The sequence below is a fragment of the Bison bison genome, unplaced genomic scaffold (genome assembly GCF_000754665.1).
Source record: "Bison bison bison isolate TAMUID 2011002044 unplaced genomic scaffold, Bison_UMD1.0 scf7180017864491, whole genome shotgun sequence".
NCBI classification, from domain to species: domain Eukaryota; kingdom Metazoa; phylum Chordata; class Mammalia; order Artiodactyla; family Bovidae; genus Bison; species Bison bison.
The window spans coordinates 17,843,248-17,861,739 of NW_011495050.1; the positions used below are offsets into that span (position 1 = coordinate 17,843,248).

Here is an 18,492-nt window from a genome sequence, read left to right on the forward strand (position 1 = left end):
AAGTCTGTTGGCTCCATTTTCCCAACAGTATTTGCTCAGTTTGTGTCTCTGCATCGTATTTTGGTAATTCTTGCAATATTTCCAACTCTTTCATTATTATTGTATCGGTTATGGTGATCAGTGGTCTTTGATGTTACTGTTGTAATTGTTTGGAGATGAACTGAGCCCGTGTAAGACAATGAATTTGACACATGCTGTGTGTGCTCTCACTACTCTACTCGATGGTCATTCGCTTGTATCTCCCCCGCCTCTTGCGCTTCCCATTCCCTGTAACACAACAGCATTGAAATTACGCCAGTTAATAACCCTATCAGTTCAGTCAGTTCAGTTGCTCAGTCGTGTCTGACTCTTTGCGACCCCATGAATCGCAGCACGCCAGGCCTCCCTGTCCCTATAGCAGCCTCTAAGTTTTCAAGGAAAGGGAACAGTTTCATGTCTCTTACTTTAAATCAGAAGCTCAAAATGATTAAGCTTAGTGATGAAGGCACTCTGAAAGCTGAGATAGGCTGAAAGATAGGCCTCATGCATCAAACAGCTAGCCAAGTGGTGAATGCAAAGAAAAAGTTTCTGAAGGAAATTAAGAGTGCTCCTCCAGTGAATACATGAATGATGAGAAAGTGAAACAGCCTTGTTGTTGATATGAAGAAAGTTTTAGTGGTCTGGATAGATGATCAGACCAGCCATAACAGTCCCTTAAACCAAAGCCTAATCCAGAGCTTTGCTGCTGCTGCTAAGTTGCTTCAGTCGTGTCCGACTCTGTGCGACCCCATAGACGGCAGCCCACCAGACTCCCCCATCCCTGGGATTCTCCAGGCAAGAACACTGGAGTGGGTTGCCATTTCCTTCTCCAATGCGTGAAAGTGAAAAGTGAAAGTGAAGTTGCTCAGTTGTGTCCAACTCTTAGCGACCCCATGGACTGCAGCATACCAGGCTCCTTCGTCCATGGGATTTTCCGGGCAAGAGTACTGGAGTGGGGTGCCATTGCCTTCTCCAATCCAGAGCTTTACCTCTCTTCAATTCTGTGAAGTCTGAGAGGTGTGAGGAAACTGCAGAAGAATATTCATAGTTTGAAGTTAGCAACGATTTGTTCATGAGGTTTCAGGAAAGAAGTTGTCTCCATCACATAAAAGTGCAAGGTGAGGCAGCACGTGCTGACGTAGAAACCGCAGCAAGTTATCCAGAGAATCTAGCAAAAATATTTCGTGAAGGTAGCTACACCCCACAACAGATGGTCAATGTAAATGAAAACGCATTATATATTCCTGATATCAGAAGAAGATACCGCCTAGGACTTTCATAGCTAGTGAGAAGTCAATACCTGACTTCAAAGCTACAAAGGACAGGCTGACTCTCTTATTAGGGGCTAATGCAGCTGGTGACTTTAAGCAGAAGCCAGTGCTCGTTTACCTTCTGAAAATCCTAGGGCCCTTAAAAATTATGCTAAACCTACTCTGCTTCTACTCTATAAATGGACCAATAAAGTCTGGATGACAGTACATCTGTTTGCTGAGTATTTTAAGTCCACTCATGAGACCTGCTTCTCAGAAAAAAAAAATTCCTTTTGAAATATGACTGCACCTGGTGACCCAAAAGCTCTGATGGAGACTCATGCTGTTTTCATGCTTGCTAATCCAACATCCATTCTGCAGCCCATGGATCAGGAATAATTCCAACTTTCAAGTCTTATTGTTTAAGCAATACATTTGGTGAGACTATAGTTGCCCTAGATAGTGATTCCTCTGATGGATCTGCAAAGTCAGTTGAAAACCTTTTGGAAAAGATTCACCATTCTAGATGCTGTTAAGAACATCTGTGATTCATGGGATGTGGTCAAAATATCAACATTCACAGGAGTTGGGAAGAAGTTGATTCCAACCCTCATGGATGGCTTTGAGAGACTCAAGACTTCAGAGGAGAAAGTAACTGTACATGTGGTGGAAATAGCAAGAGAACTAGAATTAGAAGCCTAAGGTTATGAATTAATTGCTGCAATCTCATGATAAAATTTCATGGATGGAAAGTAGTTTCTCATGAGCAAGCAAAGAGAGTGGTTTCTTGAGATGAAGTTACTACGAAGGTGTTGAAATGACAACAAAGGATTTAGAATATTCTGTAAGCTTAGTTGATAAAGCAGAGGCTGGGTTTGAGAGGATCAACTCCAATTTTGAAAAAAGTTCTGCTGTAAGTAAAATTCAATCAAACAGTCTTGCATGATACTGCAGAGACATTTTTTTTTTAATGAAAGGAAGAGCCAATCATTGCAGCAAACTTTATTGTTGCCTTATTTTAAGACAATTTCCAGACTTCTCTTGTGGTCCAGTGGTTAAGAATCTAACGCAGGGGACACGGGTTCCGTACCTGGTCAGGGAAGATCCCACAAGCTGTGGGGCAGCTACTGAAGCCTGCACGCCCTGGAGCCCTTGTTGTGCAAGAAGAGAAGCCACCACAAGAAGAAGCTCGCTTGCCTAGAGAAAGTCCTCACAGAGCAGTGAAGATCCAACACAACCAGAAAGAAATAAATAATAACAAAAAAGAAGTTGCCACAGCCACCGAAGCCTTCAGCAACCACCATCCTAATCAGCCTGCAGCCATCCACATCCAAGCAAGACCCTCCATCAGCCAAAAGATTAGGACTTTGCTGAAGGCTCACATGATGGTTAGGCCTTTTTTAACAATAAGATAATTTTTCATTAAGGTATGCATACTGTTTCTTTAGACATAATGCTATTGCACACTTAATAGACTACAATATGATCATGACTTTTATTTGCCCTGGGAAACCAAAAAAATTCATGTGACTTGCTTCATTGTGATAATCGCTTTATTCCAGTGCTCTGGAAGCAAACCTGCCCTCTCTCCAAGGTATGCCTGTATTCTTCCAGATTCATTATTCATGGAGTCTCCTCTTCAACCACCTATTCGACCCCATTTCTCACATTCTGCAGTTTTCACATTGAAAAAGATGAATAATGATAGTGCAAAAAATTCTGACTGTGGATTAGAGAAAATTCTTAAAGGGTTGGAGAAGTAAGATATAAGTCAAAGAAATCCAAAGACAGCTAGATCATTTCAGTACATCCTGCCAAATAAAGATAACATTTCTCTGTGTTTCAAAAGGACATTAAAATAAGAAAAGTTTTTTTTTTTTTTAAGATTCTGAGAGTCAGAGAAATAGAACCCAATAATTCATCTGCCTCCCTGATCACCACAGGCAAAATAGCTGAGAACACCTAAAAATAAAAAAGTATTGCAAAGAATGACACCAGCCAAACTAGATAAATGTAAAATAACCATAGTAATACATATCTTATTTTGGTGTAACACTTTCTTAGGTTATAGAACGTTTTCGCATTTCTTATGTGATTCTAAAAAAAACCATCTGAAGTAGGCATAATAATTATTATCAATATCTCATTACAGATGAGAGAGTGGACATTCAGAGACCTTAAATGATATGCCTGGGTCCTGCAGCTTAGCATTGATGACCTAGGATCAGACCTACACAGCAGGCTCTCAGGCTGTGCTGGTTTTCATTATGCTTAGCCTTTAGTTATATACAATAAGCAGACATCAAGAGAGAAGACTCAGAACTAGTAATCAAAGGCCAATATATAACCTTTCCCCAAAAGACACATATATAAAAATGTAAATATTTAATTTTCTGTTATCATTACTGTTATAAAGTGAAGGACAGGTATTATATAAGAAATATTAGAGAACTGATAAAAAAAAAAGTGGTAGAGAGAAACTTAAAAGCACAGAGGCTTTTTGGCTTGACCTTAAGTTAGTTATTTTAGGCTAGAAATTAGGGAAATTAAGCAAGTAATATATAGATCTTTAAAAAGAATAAGAACTTAACATCTGGATCATTATAGGCTATTACTCTGAAACAAGTGAATAGGAAAGGAAGGACAAAGAATGTTGTAGAAATCGGTAGCTAACGCTGGTGAGAGAGTGGTCTAAATTTATATAGTCCAAAAACATGACTCAAAGAGACATAATCACAGCCTATAAATATCTTCCAAGCAACAATATATGTGTAAGTAAAGGAAACGAATTATTCACAACCTGGAGTTCAGGTTGTTTTTCTTTGTCCACTTGTCTAAGGAAGACAGTGCTTTACACCTGAGCTGGTGTCGTTCTCAGACATTGTAAGAACCAAGGAGACTCCTAAGGCTGGTACCATGGGAGATAGATATCCCGGAGAAGGGTTAAAGAGAAGATCCACAGGGACTGGCCTGCATATGGCTGTCCACATGGCTAGGAATTAGGACAGTCAACACGCAGAGTGTTTCCATTTCTCTCTTGTCTTTGAGGGGCTTCCCTGGTGACTAGACGGTAAACAATCTGCCTGCAATTTAGGAGACCCAAATTGATCCCAGGGTTGGTGAGGAAAATGGGAAAGATTTTCTTCAGCAAAGATTAAATGAGAGGAAAAGTGAGGAGAACATTATTTCCTCAGACTTTTAACTTACTGCAAGTTATCAATAAATAATTGTTGAAAGAATGAATGAACGGAGATGAATAAAGGATAAAGGATTTTCTGAGCAAAGGAGGAGGAACTGGTTTACAGGTCTCCTTTTCCTTGTGTCCCCTTTAGTTTGAGGTTGGGAAGCAATTAGCTTTTTAAGCAACTGTTATAATAGGAAAAGAAAATGAAGTTAACAGAGAGCTATCTTCCTGGTTCATGCACGCATTCACTCAGCAAGGAGCGGCGCTGAGAGACAGGCATGAGGGTCAAAGTTATACAAGAGCCAGGCCCTGCCTTCGGGAAGCTGACAGTCTAGGAATGTGTTAAGAATACCGCATGCTAGGCAAAAACAAGGCACCACCGAAGTTCAGAGAAAGAAAGATCCTTCTTGTATTAGTGCAGTCATTGGCAAAAGACCTACAGGCCCACCATCAAGAGAGGAGAGAAAACGAGACTTCTAATCCTGAGTGTGTGTCAGTCGCTCAGTCGTGTCCAACTCTTTGTGACCCCATGGACTGTAGCCTGCCAGACTCCTCTGTCCATGGAATTCTCCAGGCAAGACCCCTGACCTGAAAGTCGGACTAAACATGGAGGTCAGATAAACCGAGGCATGGATAGGAGAGTCTGTCTGGGTGGAGGCAGGTAAGGTTTGGGGTTACAAGGCAGAAAGAACAGGTTCAAGATGTGGAAGGGAGCAGAAGGATGAGGAGGCCGTGGGCTGCCTCTCTTCCAGTTTTAATTTTGTTTATTACAGTTTTAAATAGAGCTCATCTAGTGGGGAAACATTATTTAATTAAATGAACAAATAGATGTATCTATAGGTTTTTTCTTTTCAACATATCCCTTCTTATTTTACATGATTTTATTATTATCTGAAGGCTGGTGATGTGAAAGCTTTCTGTCTAACCACACCATTGGAGATTGGACAGAATTTTCCTTCCAAATTTCCCGAAAGGTTTTAGCAAAAGCAATCGCCCCACTATGTCAAGTGAGAGCAATGTGCATTTCTCCCAAGAGCCTGAAGGGGGAGCGCACAGCCCGCCCTGAGCTAGGGGCCCCAACGAGGCCAATCTAGCTGCTGGTTATGCAAGAACAAGCCAGCCCCTGGAGGATGGATGCACTTGCTAATGATTTTTGGCTTCATGGTACATAGATGTTTTCCTTTCTTTTTTTTTTTTTTTAATTCTCATTACTTTTTAATGGCATGTGAGGTAAGTATGCTTGCAACACAATCTGTAACCTTAAAAATGGGTTGCATTAAAGTGACTGAGGGAGATGAGAAAGAAAAGCAGTACACCAAGCTTTTTTTTTTCCTTTAAACTTGTAAAAAGCCAGATGATTCCAGAGTGAGGAATCTGACATGTGATGATGGATGTTGAGACAGGACTGGCAGTGGGAGCCTGTAGAGACGGTTTGGACATCCTGATGAAAGATTACCTAAGACGTTGCTAGCCTGTAAAAATTTCTGCAAAAATCAAGTGCAATAGCTCTTCTGTGTCATTGCACAATCAAAACAAACTGCATTTCGTGCTTATGGAGCATTCACCTTTTTTGGAAGTAAAAAAGAGTCTGCTGTATGCAGCGTGACGGCCCACGGAGCCGGAGTCTATTGCTTGTGACAGAGGTATGTGTCCTAACACGTCACAACTTGAGTCAGAGCTTCAAATTTTGGACACGTTGCCAATCTAAATGTTTGGCCCATTTCTGCAGGATATCTTGGAACTGAGAATCAGGAGGACGAGATCCAGAGTGCGATTTTCATGTGATGTCAAGACAAAATCTTTCAGTATTACGTGGTGAAGACAGAGACCAGTCAAATTGGCCAACTTGTTAAAAACCTTATTAGTGAAGATGGCATGTAAGTTACTTGCAAGCCCATAGCAGCAGCAGTAACTCACGTTCTGACAATTTAAGACTATCCTATGAGCTTCTGTTCTTCTGTATTCATTAAATAGCACTTAGTTACTATGGCAACTGTCCCTTTCCAGTATTTATGAGCTGCAGGGTATCTCACAGAATCTCAAGCACACAAACACACAGCTAACCCATTGTGTACACTGGAACATTTCATGAAGACTCCTAGCCTGGACTGTGTTTTACAAAGCAGGCATACTTTGCTCACAGTTATTTGTGTGTATTATTTTTTAAATTCAATTATTGCAGGTTTTGACCTTGAATATGCCATTCTTGAAGGCATTGTGCTGTCTTTCCTGCTTAATTTCCTTCCCTTTCTCATTGAAGATAGAGATAAATGAATTTAACTATATTCAGAGAAGAGTAATGACTTGCAGCTTATGAAAGTGCCCTCCTAGATCTAGAGAGGGCCTTGTGTGTGAAAGAAAGCAGGATAAGAATGATGGTTTCATCCTTGGGCAGTGGAGATTGTGGGACTTGGGGAAAAACAAGAAATAGGGAGTAAGGTGCCCTTTGGTAAAGGGTGGTGACTGTGGTTGATTATTACAGCTGTGTTGTCAGTGACTATTTCATGGAAGCTACCGGGCATTTCCCCTTGAGGTTGGACATTGTGTACCATTTAACTAATTTGTACACTATGCTCTTCCTTCTCAAAAGGAGTGTCAGCACGCCCACATACTAGCACACATTCACAGACACACAAACACAGCTACCGCGTCTCTGCTTGTAAATGCTGGTCAGCCTGAAGGCTCTGCTTTTAATGCCTGTTTCTAAGACTGTTTATAACTCACGCCTCCTCTAGTCCCCAAACCCACACTATTGCAGCACACATCCTGTGGGTGGAGGGAAGAGGGCCAAGCCTTGTACCAGATGGGCGATGGGAAACGAGGATGATTTACGCCATGATTTTTCACCGGGTTGCCTTGCAGACGTTCACAGGGGCAGCATGGCGTCCGGTGAAGGTCGTGCAGCCTCTGCTTTCGCACAGCTATCCAAGCACCCACCACGTAGTAGATCTACCATAGATTTATAGAGCAATTATGACAGTTCTCTGGCAAATGGTAGCAAAGTATCTTGAGGAATAAATGACTTTTGCTAGTCCACACAAAATCTAGCCTACCTGCTGGGGCAGGAGCAGAACAAGGTTGTAAAGAGAAAGCCTTGGCGGTTCGTTCCTTCTCTGTCTGCCACATACTGGGTATGACCTTGGGAATGTTATTTAGTTTTTCTGAATTTCAGTCTCTTTATTTGTAAAATAGGGATGATGATGATGTCTAATCTCATAGCATTGCTGTGTTTAAGATAGTGTACATAAAATGCTTGTTATAATAAACCAAATAAAAAACAAACTATTTGAAATGCTCTGTACATAATTAATGTTCATAATTAAATGCTCTGTACATAATTAATGTAGTGCCTGGCATGCAGGAGGTGCTCAGTAGTTGTAGGTAGTCAGTGGCAGTAGATGGTCAATTGATTAAATAAGTGGGAGCTAATGTTAACTATAATTGTGATTCAAAAGCAGACTAAACAGTACTAAAATTATATGAGCTCATATACCATACAGTACTAATATTACATGAAATTATGCTAAAATCATGTGAAAGCTCAATCTCTTGTGTTTCTTACACACCTGCAACTTGCAGCAAAAAGGACTAAAATGAAGATGCTTAGATGGATTCTTTTGGCTAAGATAACCTGATTAAATCAGAACTCATGTGCCCCTAGAGCTGACTCCTTTAAGAGATTATTTGCAGTGAAACAGTTTCAACAAACCACTAAGATCCACTCTGTGACCTTCAGAAGATATTTGCTTTTAAAAAGTTTTGGACTACGCGTGAGAAAAGCTAGCTTGCTGATTACATATGGATAAAATTTTCTCTACTATTTATTCCAGTTTGTTTATTTAAACATGTTCCTATGCAACTGAACCTTTCAAGTGAACTAGAAATGATTTCCAAGGACTTCACTACTAATAACTGCATTTTTTTCAAATTATAAAATAAAAGCAGCTTAGAAACAGATCACAGTAACCCATTCTATCACTGATGGTTTGCCTTTGCCAGAGTAAGCACAGTTTATTTTAAGCATTAGGATTTGGGCAAAAAATAAGCACCAAGGGGAGGTGGTTGTATGAAATGCGCAGTCTTTTCTAACTAAGCACCTGCTATATTTTTCTTCCTACCACACATGTATCATACATTTTTCTGTCTTTGGCATTTGCCTGTCTTATTTACAGCTATATCCCTAGGTACCAAAACAGTGCCAGGAATACATAGCAGTTCAGTAGTTATTTGCTGAGTGACTAAACCAGATATTAATTGTCTTGGGCCAGTGAATAAATGTGACTTTAAATTTTTGGTTGGGCCTTGTTTATCTGTTCCTGAAACAAGTTCAAGATCCAGGTTTTACATTTTCCCATCTGAGTTGGAAAAAAAAGAAAGATCCTTGGCACTTCTGTCTTCTCCTTCCCCAAGGCAGTGCTCGACAAGGATACATTCCAGAGTCAGGGGCCAGTAGCATTGCCAGACCTAGCCTGGCCACGAATGTGGCTGAAGCCAGATTGGATTCTTTTATGGGTTAAATGATTCTGTGTTTTGGTCACAGACTCACCCCTAATTCTGGTTAGTTATCTTAAAAACATGGGCCCTTGGTTATGGAAGGGTCAGGAGACAGAGTGAAAATGGATGGGAGGAAATTTAATATCAGTACCTGCAAAGAATCCCAGGGGTCCTTGTGTTCTTAAAGCACAGCAAAGAGCCATAGCTTCCTACAAAAACCTTTAGAGAAAACATCAGTAACAATGCATTGTTCTCTGTGGAAGATGATCTCAGTGGAAGTCTATTTGGAGGCAGTGAGTCATTTAGGAAGGCAGTCTTTTTTAATGATCTGAGCAAAACTCAACCCCCCTCCCCGCCACACACACAAACCTTAATGTAAGCTGATTTACCTTTTTTTTTTTTTTTTTAAATCTGGGGTCCTCAAAGTGTGGTCCCTGGACCAGCAGCATCAGAATCATCTGGGAATTTACTAGAAATGCAGATTCTCAGGTACCTCCTGGGCCTACTGTCTCAGAAACTGTGTGTGGAGCCCAGCAACCTGTGTTTTCACAAGCCCTCCAGGGATTTCTGATGCTTAGGTTTGAGCAGCACAGGTTCTCATCGTGTATGAGAAGACTTTGGAACTCAAAATCCAGTTAACTCCCCAGAGTTCTTTATAGCCCCATTTGATTATTACTCATTTTAGGGAACTTACTACCTAACCAAACAGCTTAGTCTTTCCTGGGAAGGTTTTAATTGTTAGGATGTTCTTACTTTGGTTGCGTTAAAAAGTACCTCCTTCCAGTTCCTAACATGTTTGGCCTCTGAAGCTACAAGGAATGTGTCTACACTCTCAGATAATAGTCCATTCATTCATTTATTTAATCAAACACTTGAAGAAAGACATTGGCTCCAATAAGTCATCCCATCACCAGCTAAGCATCCTCAGATCCCTCAGTGGATCCTGAGGACCGTAATTAGCAGAATCCCAACATCTGGGGCACACCTCTGCTCACCCTTCTCTTGACAGACACCTCTCCATATCCTACAAAGATGCAAGTCCCAGAACTGGATCTGACTCTGCTTTAATACCACCAGAGCAGGAACTTGTGAAGATGACCGGTTTTATAACTAAGTAAAGAACCCTTCTGGAGAAAGAAATGGCACCCCACTCCAGTACTCTTGCCTGGAAAATCCCATGGATGGAGGAGCCTGGTAGGCTGCAGTCCATGGGGTCGCTAGGAGTCAGACACGACTGAGCAACTTCACTTTCACTTTTCACTTTCATGCATTGGAGAAGGAAATGGCAACCCACTCCAGTGTTCTTGCCTGGACAATCCCAGGGACAGGGGAGCCTGGTGGGCTGCCGTCTATGGGGTCGCACAGAGTTGGACACGACTGAAGCAACTTAGCAGCAAAGAACTCTTCATTACCTTCATGACATTTTTCTAGGATATATTGCGGTGGCCAAAGGTTCATTTGATTTTTTCCATAACATTCTACAGTAAAAGCCAAACTAATCTTTTGGCTGACCCAATACCTTATGAAATTGCCATTTGTAGATTAAAAATATGAAATATGAGCAATTGTATGGAGTTTTAATATCTTATCACATTTATTCAGTCAATAATATAGAAACTTGTGTAGGGCCTTCTCTGGTATTAATATTTATGTTAAGATGATAGGATTATACTGAATGGTTGTTTTTGGTATCACATTCTTAAGTCCACTTGAGCAGATAGTAATTTACAGTGTCCATAATCCTTCAAAGACACAATATTTAACATAAACAAAAGGTACAAAGAACAATGCAATGAACACTTGCATATTAACCTTCCCAAAGCCATCTCTCCCCTCCCCCAGTAAACACCTTGAATCCTGGATTTGATGTTTATTGCTTCCATGCATTTCTTTCTATTTGTGCAGTACATAAATGCATCCCCAAACACAGTATATACACAATATATGTATTCTGTGTACTTTTGGCTTTATATGAATTGTACCACATATGTACAGTGTATTATGTTTATGGCGCTCATCTGTGTTGAAATGTGTAGGTGCTTCACGCATTTCCACTGCTGTATCATATTCTATTTTATGAGTGTAGCGTGATTGATTATATATGTGCCAATGCTGGAGGATGTTTAGGTTGTTCCCAGTCTTTCACTATTTCAGACGCTGTATCCATCCTTGGTACCCTGGGAGAGTTTCTATAGGACATCCATTTGTTTTATATCAAATGCTGTCAGATTTTTGCCAGTAGAAATATATACAATTGCATGATTCTTTGTAAGTAAACACAGAACTTTCCATTTGTCTGTAGTGCATTTTATCTTGTCCCACATTCATTTACTCAGTCATTAAGAATGGCATATTGGACCCCTTTGTTGTTCAGTCGCCAAGTCCTGTCTGACTCCTTGCGACCCCATGGACTGCAGCACGCCAGGCTTCCCTGTCCTCACTGTTTCCCAGAGTTTGCTCAAACTCATGTCCACTGAGTTGGTGATGCCACCCAACCATCTCATCCTCTGCCGCTTCCTTCCCCTCCTGCCCTCAATCTTTCCCCAGCATCAGGGTCTTTTCCAGTGAGTCATGTGTCAAAGACCACAGTAGGCAGCTGAAGACAAAAGTAAGACACAATCCCACTCTTTACTCGGGGTAGGGGAGCAGGGCAAGGCTAGTGGAGAGGTGGTGGCTTTTGCTTTTCTTGCTGCAGTTATTGTTTTCTGAACTGCAAGTGTGACATTCCAGGATCAGCCCTCACTAGCAGAGCGGGACAGGATGTGGAGCTGGGGTGTGGGTGGGAGGAAGTGGAGTTAGACAACTTGCGCTCAGGATCATCTCCTGTCCCTTGAGATGACGCAGCAAATATCCACCTTTAGACCTGGCCCTGTACCTATTTTGTTATTCTAACTTCATCCCTCATCCTCTTAGCATTGACCCAGGACACATGCACACAGACATATAACTGTTTCCTATTCATCAGGGACTCTGGTTATAGCCTCACATGCAAACATACATGTTGGTCATGATTTCCCCACTCTCATCACGTATGAACTGAGATCAAATTTGTATTCATATATATACACACATGTATATGTATAGGTTCATGAAGAGCAGGCCACCCCAGACTTCAAGATCACAGCTTCTTCGCTGGGCTGTAGAGAAGCAGACTGCATGTAATGTCCTCAGTGACAAGTGTGCGCTTGGCCAGCGAGTGACATAGGTCCCTGCAAATCTGCCAGTGCTCTGGGACCGCACTTCCCAGCACATCCTGGTGGCTGGGGGATTCTCTGAACACCAGAGGACAGTTGACGTTTTCCATTTAAAAGGTTTCCTGCGCCTGCAGAAACTCTGCGCCCTCCCAGAAGAGTGGCCAGTGCAAAGCAGAAGCGAGCTGGGGAAGGAGAGTCAGGGTGCATTAGGTTTATTTTGCAGCTGCAGTTGGAGTCACATTAAACCTACTGCCTAATTTCCTTTGTCTAACTTGATTTCTCTTTGGCTGGAAGGCAAATGGATCAATATTGTTTTTTATGCCGAGATTATGTTGCCTGAAGGAAATTTTCCATCAGTTCCCTGTGCCTGCCTTGGGTCCTGTAATTGGGGCTGCATGCTGACCAGGCATCTGGGCACCCCCGGGCATGGACACAAGTCCCATCATCTGCATGGTGCCCACCGAGGGCGGCCTTCTGGAGGGGGTCACAGGAGCGGTGCCTCCAGGCAGAGCTTGCTGTTTGTGCCAGGCCTCTCTGCACATTCTCTGGCCATACGCTAACACAAACAGCTAATTTTATTTTTTCTTTTCTGTGAAGCCCTTTTCCCCTCTACCTTTTCTCTCTTTTCCTATATTTAGAATCCTCTTCACCTCTCCAAAATTTCTTAAAGGTTGTTTCTTTACATTTCTGTGGTAATATTTTCTTCCTGTCTCCCTTCCCAACCCCGCCTCCAATGTGATTCTGTCCTTTTTTTTTTTTTTTGGTCACCAGGGAAGGAAATGTTTATACTACGCTCTGGGTTCTATTCTCCTACCCGGCATTTAAGAAAAGCTAAGAGTCTGGAGGCAGAAAAATGAGAAGGCAGTTTAGCCTCACACACAAAATTGGAGCATTCATCTGTGTAGAAGGGGTGCTGAATTCTTTATGCAGTGGACGTGGGAGAGAAAGATAGTATTGACTAGTTATCTATAAACATGCATGTATTATATGCTCACTCAGTATAAGAAATGGCATTTGTAAACACTGCGGGGGACATAAATATAAGGTGTAACACCTGCCATCTAAAGCTGCATTCTGGTTGGATAGACAAGATATAAACCTAGGAAAGGATAAGGGAGCTCTTGGAAGGGGAAAGTTATAACCTGTCAACACATCAGTTCCAGAAGAGGGCAGGGTCTCGTGCACTTGATTCCTACCAATGGATGGTTCAAATAACTGTCCTGAGTTGAGCACAGAAGATTGAGATGGGCTTGGGAAAGGCGTAGAACTAACTGAATCCTTGCGGGGAGGATCTGGACGAGTAGACAGGGGGCAGTAAAGCCCTCCAGATGAAGAAGTCTGGGCGAACTGAGGGAAAATGGAAAAGATAATTCAATAGGCAATCAAGAGACAGAAGAGGCTGGGCAGAGAGGGGTCAAGAGGGCAAGCAGCTGGAGACAAGATTAGTTCTGAAAACTGCCAAGGGCTTTGAGTGGTGGTTTAAGTCCAGCAGATTTTCTCTTAGGCAGCACGAGCTATTGAATGTCTTTGTGTGAGGATCTGAATTGATCTAAATCTGTGCCTCCCTATTTTTACATGGCATAAGTAGAAAATGGTTATTTGTAGAGTGCGTGGCAGTAAAGAGAAGGGGATCTGGAGACTGGAAGGAGAATACAGCAAAGTCGACTTGTCCTGGTTTGCCCGGAACCGTGCCAGTTTTCCAGTAACGCTGAAAGTCTCACATCCAGACAAAATCCTCAGCCTGGGCCTATGCCAGGACTGCTTGGCACTTGCGAGGATGCTTTTGGTCAAAGGTGACTAGCTTAGGAGCTCTGCCCACACTTGGTCACCCTGGGATCTCAGAGTTTCAATCTTGCATCTGGGCTCACCAGTTGGCAAACCTTGATTAAAGAGCATTTTAGGGTCATGAGTGTACAGGTGAGGTTGGAGTCTGGGAGAACAGTCAGAAGGCTATTGGTGGAGTCTGGCTTGAGTGAATAAGGCCTCAAACAAGTAATGGCAAAGAAAAGGAATGGAGGAAAAGGAATTGATTTAAGATATTTTTCCCTGGGGGACATAAAAGTCTCCTGACAACTTGGAGAAAGACTGAAAATTGAATGAAGTAGAAATGACTTCAAAACAACCGCAGCTTTTTTCATTTATGACCCAAGCATTTATTGAGCGCCATCTGGGTGCAAGACATCATATTCAAAGCTGAGTGAGAAAATGTGTTCCCCTTATGAGCTTAGAGCCTAATTGGACAGATTGAAACAAATCTCTTCGTATTTACTATAAAGTAAAAGGTAAGGGTGTGTGGCACAGTAGTGAGGGGTCATGAGATTCAGAGCAAAACTGGGTCACTAGATTCAAATCTCAGATACTAGCTACATGACCTTGGATGAGTTACTCACCTCTTCAGGTCTCAGTTTCCTCTCAAACACAATAATGTAGATACGCAAATCATAGTACCAAGCTCTGGGGCTTGTTGGAGGAGGAGATAATACCTTTCACGTGATGTGTGGCATAGGTAAAACTTGAAGCACGTTAATAGCTTTATCGGGCTTCCTTGGTAGCACAGATGGTAAAGAATCTGCCTGCAATATAGGAGACCTGGATTCAGTCCCTGGGTTGGGGAGATCCCCTGGAGGAGGGCATGGCAATCCACTCCAGTATTCTTACCTAGAGAATCCTCAGGGACAGAGGAGCCTGGTGGCGACAGTCTATGGAGTCACAAAGAGTTGGACACGACTGAGAAACTTAAGCACAACACAGCAATAGCTTTATCATTATCACATACAAAGTGATAAGAGATTTCTCAACTAGCAAAGAAGTATCAAAGTAAATGACTTTTATGATTCGAAACCTATGGGAAATTTTAAAAAAGCTTAGAAGAATCAACAACGGTTTCAGAATTCCAGTTTGTTTCATCAATCATAGTTTCCATCCTGTTTACGAATCCTCTTCTGCACACTTAGTTTGTGATTGGCATGTCACTGGGGTGCAGTTGTTCCTGTGGTTTTTACGAAAAAACCCCCTTAGATGTCACATTGCAAAGCGGTATTAAGCAGCGATGGCTGTCTGACCATGTGGGGTTAGTGTCTCCAGAGAAGGCTGTCTGGGTAATTTCTTTATGTTAGTTATAACTTGGAATACTTTTACAGTTTTAAAGTCTTTCTCTCCCTCTCTCTCTTTTTTTTTTTTTTTTGGTTTTAAATCCAAATTTCTGATTATTTCTATTGGCTGAATTACTAACAGCAGAATCACTACATCAAAGAATATATGAATTTAAGGATTCTCTGCATATGTGGTTACCTCCTCACTGTTCCTGACCAACTCTGAGCACAATCTTTTATTTTCTTTGATTTTTGCTACTTTTTTGGGTAAAAATTCTTACCTTTCAGCTACAAATTGCCTATGTTTGAGCACTAAGGAAGTTGAATATTTTTTCATGTTTATTAGCCATTGGGCTTTTTTTTTTCCTTGTAAAGAAATATCCGTTCATGTGCTTTGTATATTTTTCATTGGTAACATATTGTTTGTCTCTTCATTTAAATGGTCTGTCTTATTTTTTGAAAACTCTCCAAGTTTTCTTTTGAGAAATAAAACCTATAGTTACATGAAAGTGCTTTGCATAAACTGTAAAGCCCTATATGCACTTTATTATTATTGAAAGATTGGCCTTGTTCATATGTTAGAGTCATACTTACAATAAAGAGGTCCTTGCAAATTCAGAAATAGGCTTGAGTAGAGTGTGAGCTTTATTCAGGTTGGAATTTTTGTCTGTTTTATTCGCTGCTGTATCCCCAGTGCCTAAAACAGTCCATGGCATGGAGTAGTGATCAATAAATATATGTTAAATGAATGAGTATGAGATAAACACATAGATGGATAGAGATTTTCTACAATGTTCCACCAAGATGACTTCATTTTCTTTTTCGCCTCAAGCTGGAAGCAAATGGAGTTGTGGATAGCTGGCACGTCAGGACTGTGAAATAGTATTCTTATCATTCTGGACTTAGGAAACTCATTTCTTAGAACCTAACTTTCTTTTTGGTAACATTGTAAGCCTAATTAGTAATTCTACCTCATTTATTTAAGTGATAAACCAGAGACAAGAAGAGTTTAATGACCCAAGCATGGCTTTCAGCAATATGATAAAAGACTCAAGTTGTTGCTTTGTTTTTATATCAGAGCATTTCTAATTCCTAAATATATGGCAAGCCTCCTAGTCTTCCCATGCCTCACTTGTTGTTTTCTGGCAATAATGAGAATAAACTGTTCACAAGGTCTAAAAGAAAACATGACAGAATGCCTTAGAATTGATTCATTCTTTGGTCGCCTAGTTTGGGGGAAAGGTTTTGCATAGAAATTTATGCTAATGAGTTTAATCTCCTGTAGAGACCTAAATTCAACTACACACAGGTGCCTGGGACCATCTTCTTTTCTAAAGTTTCTCTGTTCTGTTTTTATCTCTAATTATCCTACCTCAAATTCGTTTTCCTTTTAAGGTGCTTTAGTGTTTCTGGAAGAACATGGGGTAAAATGTGCATTTTGCTCCAGACTTGTTTCCTGGATGGATCACTTACAGTGGGAGGCAGCACATGGTGGTTAAGTGCTTTGTGTTTGAGGCACACAGACTCTTATTTATGATCTTAGGTGAGTCACTCAGCTTCCCTGAGCCTCAGTTTATTCATTTACGAGATAAGTATTTTAAAAACCCTGCTCCTGTTGGATTGTGAGGATTAAATAAAATAGTGCATGTAAAGATGCTGGCATAGGGTCTGACAAATAAGCAAGCAGTAAATAGAAGCTGCAACGGAATGTTATTTATCATTGTCATGTTCATCATACATGGCTTGACCATGGCCCCTAAGCCACTGAGGTGCTATTAGTGACTGTAAGAAAATCAAGTGAAAATGTCAAAGCAAAAGCCAAGAGAGAGAGATCCCTGTAAGAAAAGATCCCAGAAGTAGCCCATCTAGGATATATCAGTCAGGGTTCAAACAGAGAAATGGAACCACCTGGAAATATAGATACAGATACAGATGTATACACACATGCATGTATACATGCGTATGAGCAATAGATATATGCTCACATGTATATATACATACATGGACTTCCCTGGTGGCTCAGTGGTAAAGAAGCTGCCTGCAATGGAGGAGATATGCATGCGATCCCTGGGTTGGGAAGACTCCCTGGAAAGGGATGTGGCAACCCACTTGAGTATTCTTGCCTGGAAAATCTTGTGGACAGAGGAGCCTGGAGTCAGAGTAGCTGATGGAGGCTGATGAAGACAGAGCAGGAGAACCCAGGGGGGCTTCTCACCCCTGGAGATGAGGTGGTAGATCATTTGACCCGCAAACTGGTTGCTGCTTCACTTCCACCCTCTAAAGCCTAGATGCCGTGATCAATGCGGGTGTCTGTTTTAAGATAAAAACACCGAGAGGTTCAGAGATGTTATTCATTAGCTTCAGACACACGGCTGAAAGGGGCAGAGCTGGGATTCAGAGCAGACCTGGTTGGCTTGTGTCTCATCTCTTTGACACTGCAAAGTGACAGCCTCCCTAGAGGGCAGGGAAGGAAGGCGCGCCTGCAGCATAGAAGTTAAGACATGGTCTCTGGATTCAGAACTCTCTGCACTCAGACCTCTCAGGTTTATAATTTGGCTTCTCCACTTACAGATGGTGAAACCTGGGGTGCGTTACTAAACCTTGATTTGCTTCAATTTCCTCATCGTCAAATGGGCCTGATTATAATCCCCTAGTCAAAGATTATATGTAGAGTCAGGGCATTAATACAGGTGCATTCTCTGCAACAGTGCCCAGGGCTGTAAGCAGCCTGTTGGCAGTTGTTACCCCAGTTTGCTCAAGTCAGCGGGTTTCTGCCCGTCTCTCTGCAGTGGCAGAGCGCTTGTCCGGCCGTGGCTGCCTTCGCTACTTCACTATGGGTGAGCTGCCCTGAGGCGGCTCGGTGGCGGGCTCAAGAGCTGTCAGTTTCTCCCACAGCATTTTGTGCAACTTTTCAGCATCACCACCTTGGATTCTGAGCCTTGCCTGCTCGAGGAGGACAGAGGTGATGCTGCCGTGACCACGATTAGCCCCTGCGCCTGCTCCTTTGACCCGACAGTGCTCCTTTGAAGCAGCTGCCTTTTAGGTCCGGTCAAGTGGAAACTAGACTACTGTATTGCTAATTGGGACTTTGGGGTTGTGCTCATTCCTCCAAAATGCTCTATTTTTGGAGGGTCAATGAAACGCTCCGGTGCACCCGGACGGAAATAGATGATTAGCTGTCACCAGCGTTCTTGCCCAGATGGAAAGCAGATACTCACTGTTGAAAGTCCAAGTGTTCTAGTAACTTTGTCAATGAGTGA

The 18,492-nt window shown here is 41.9% G+C and overlaps 1 protein-coding gene across 6 annotated transcripts in view; it reads left to right on the plus strand.

Annotated features, from left to right (window-relative positions):
- Nucleotides 1-18,492, plus strand: part of DPYS (dihydropyrimidinase) — a 99,954-nt gene that overhangs the window by 55,335 nt on the left and 26,127 nt on the right. Inside the window, exon 8 of one of the 6 annotated variants that reach the window (XR_827322.1) lies at nt 6,182-6,329. The exons of 4 other annotated variants lie outside the window; for them this stretch is intronic. Coding sequence is in view for 1 of the 2 variants with exons in the window: in XM_010863486.1 (XP_010861788.1) it covers nt 6,182-6,197 (16 nt within the window). In the remaining variant the exon portion in view is untranslated. Of the gene's footprint in view, nt 1-6,181; nt 9,333-18,492 lie in introns of those variants that run through there. One more of the 6 variants, XM_010863486.1, reaches the window with a different exon arrangement.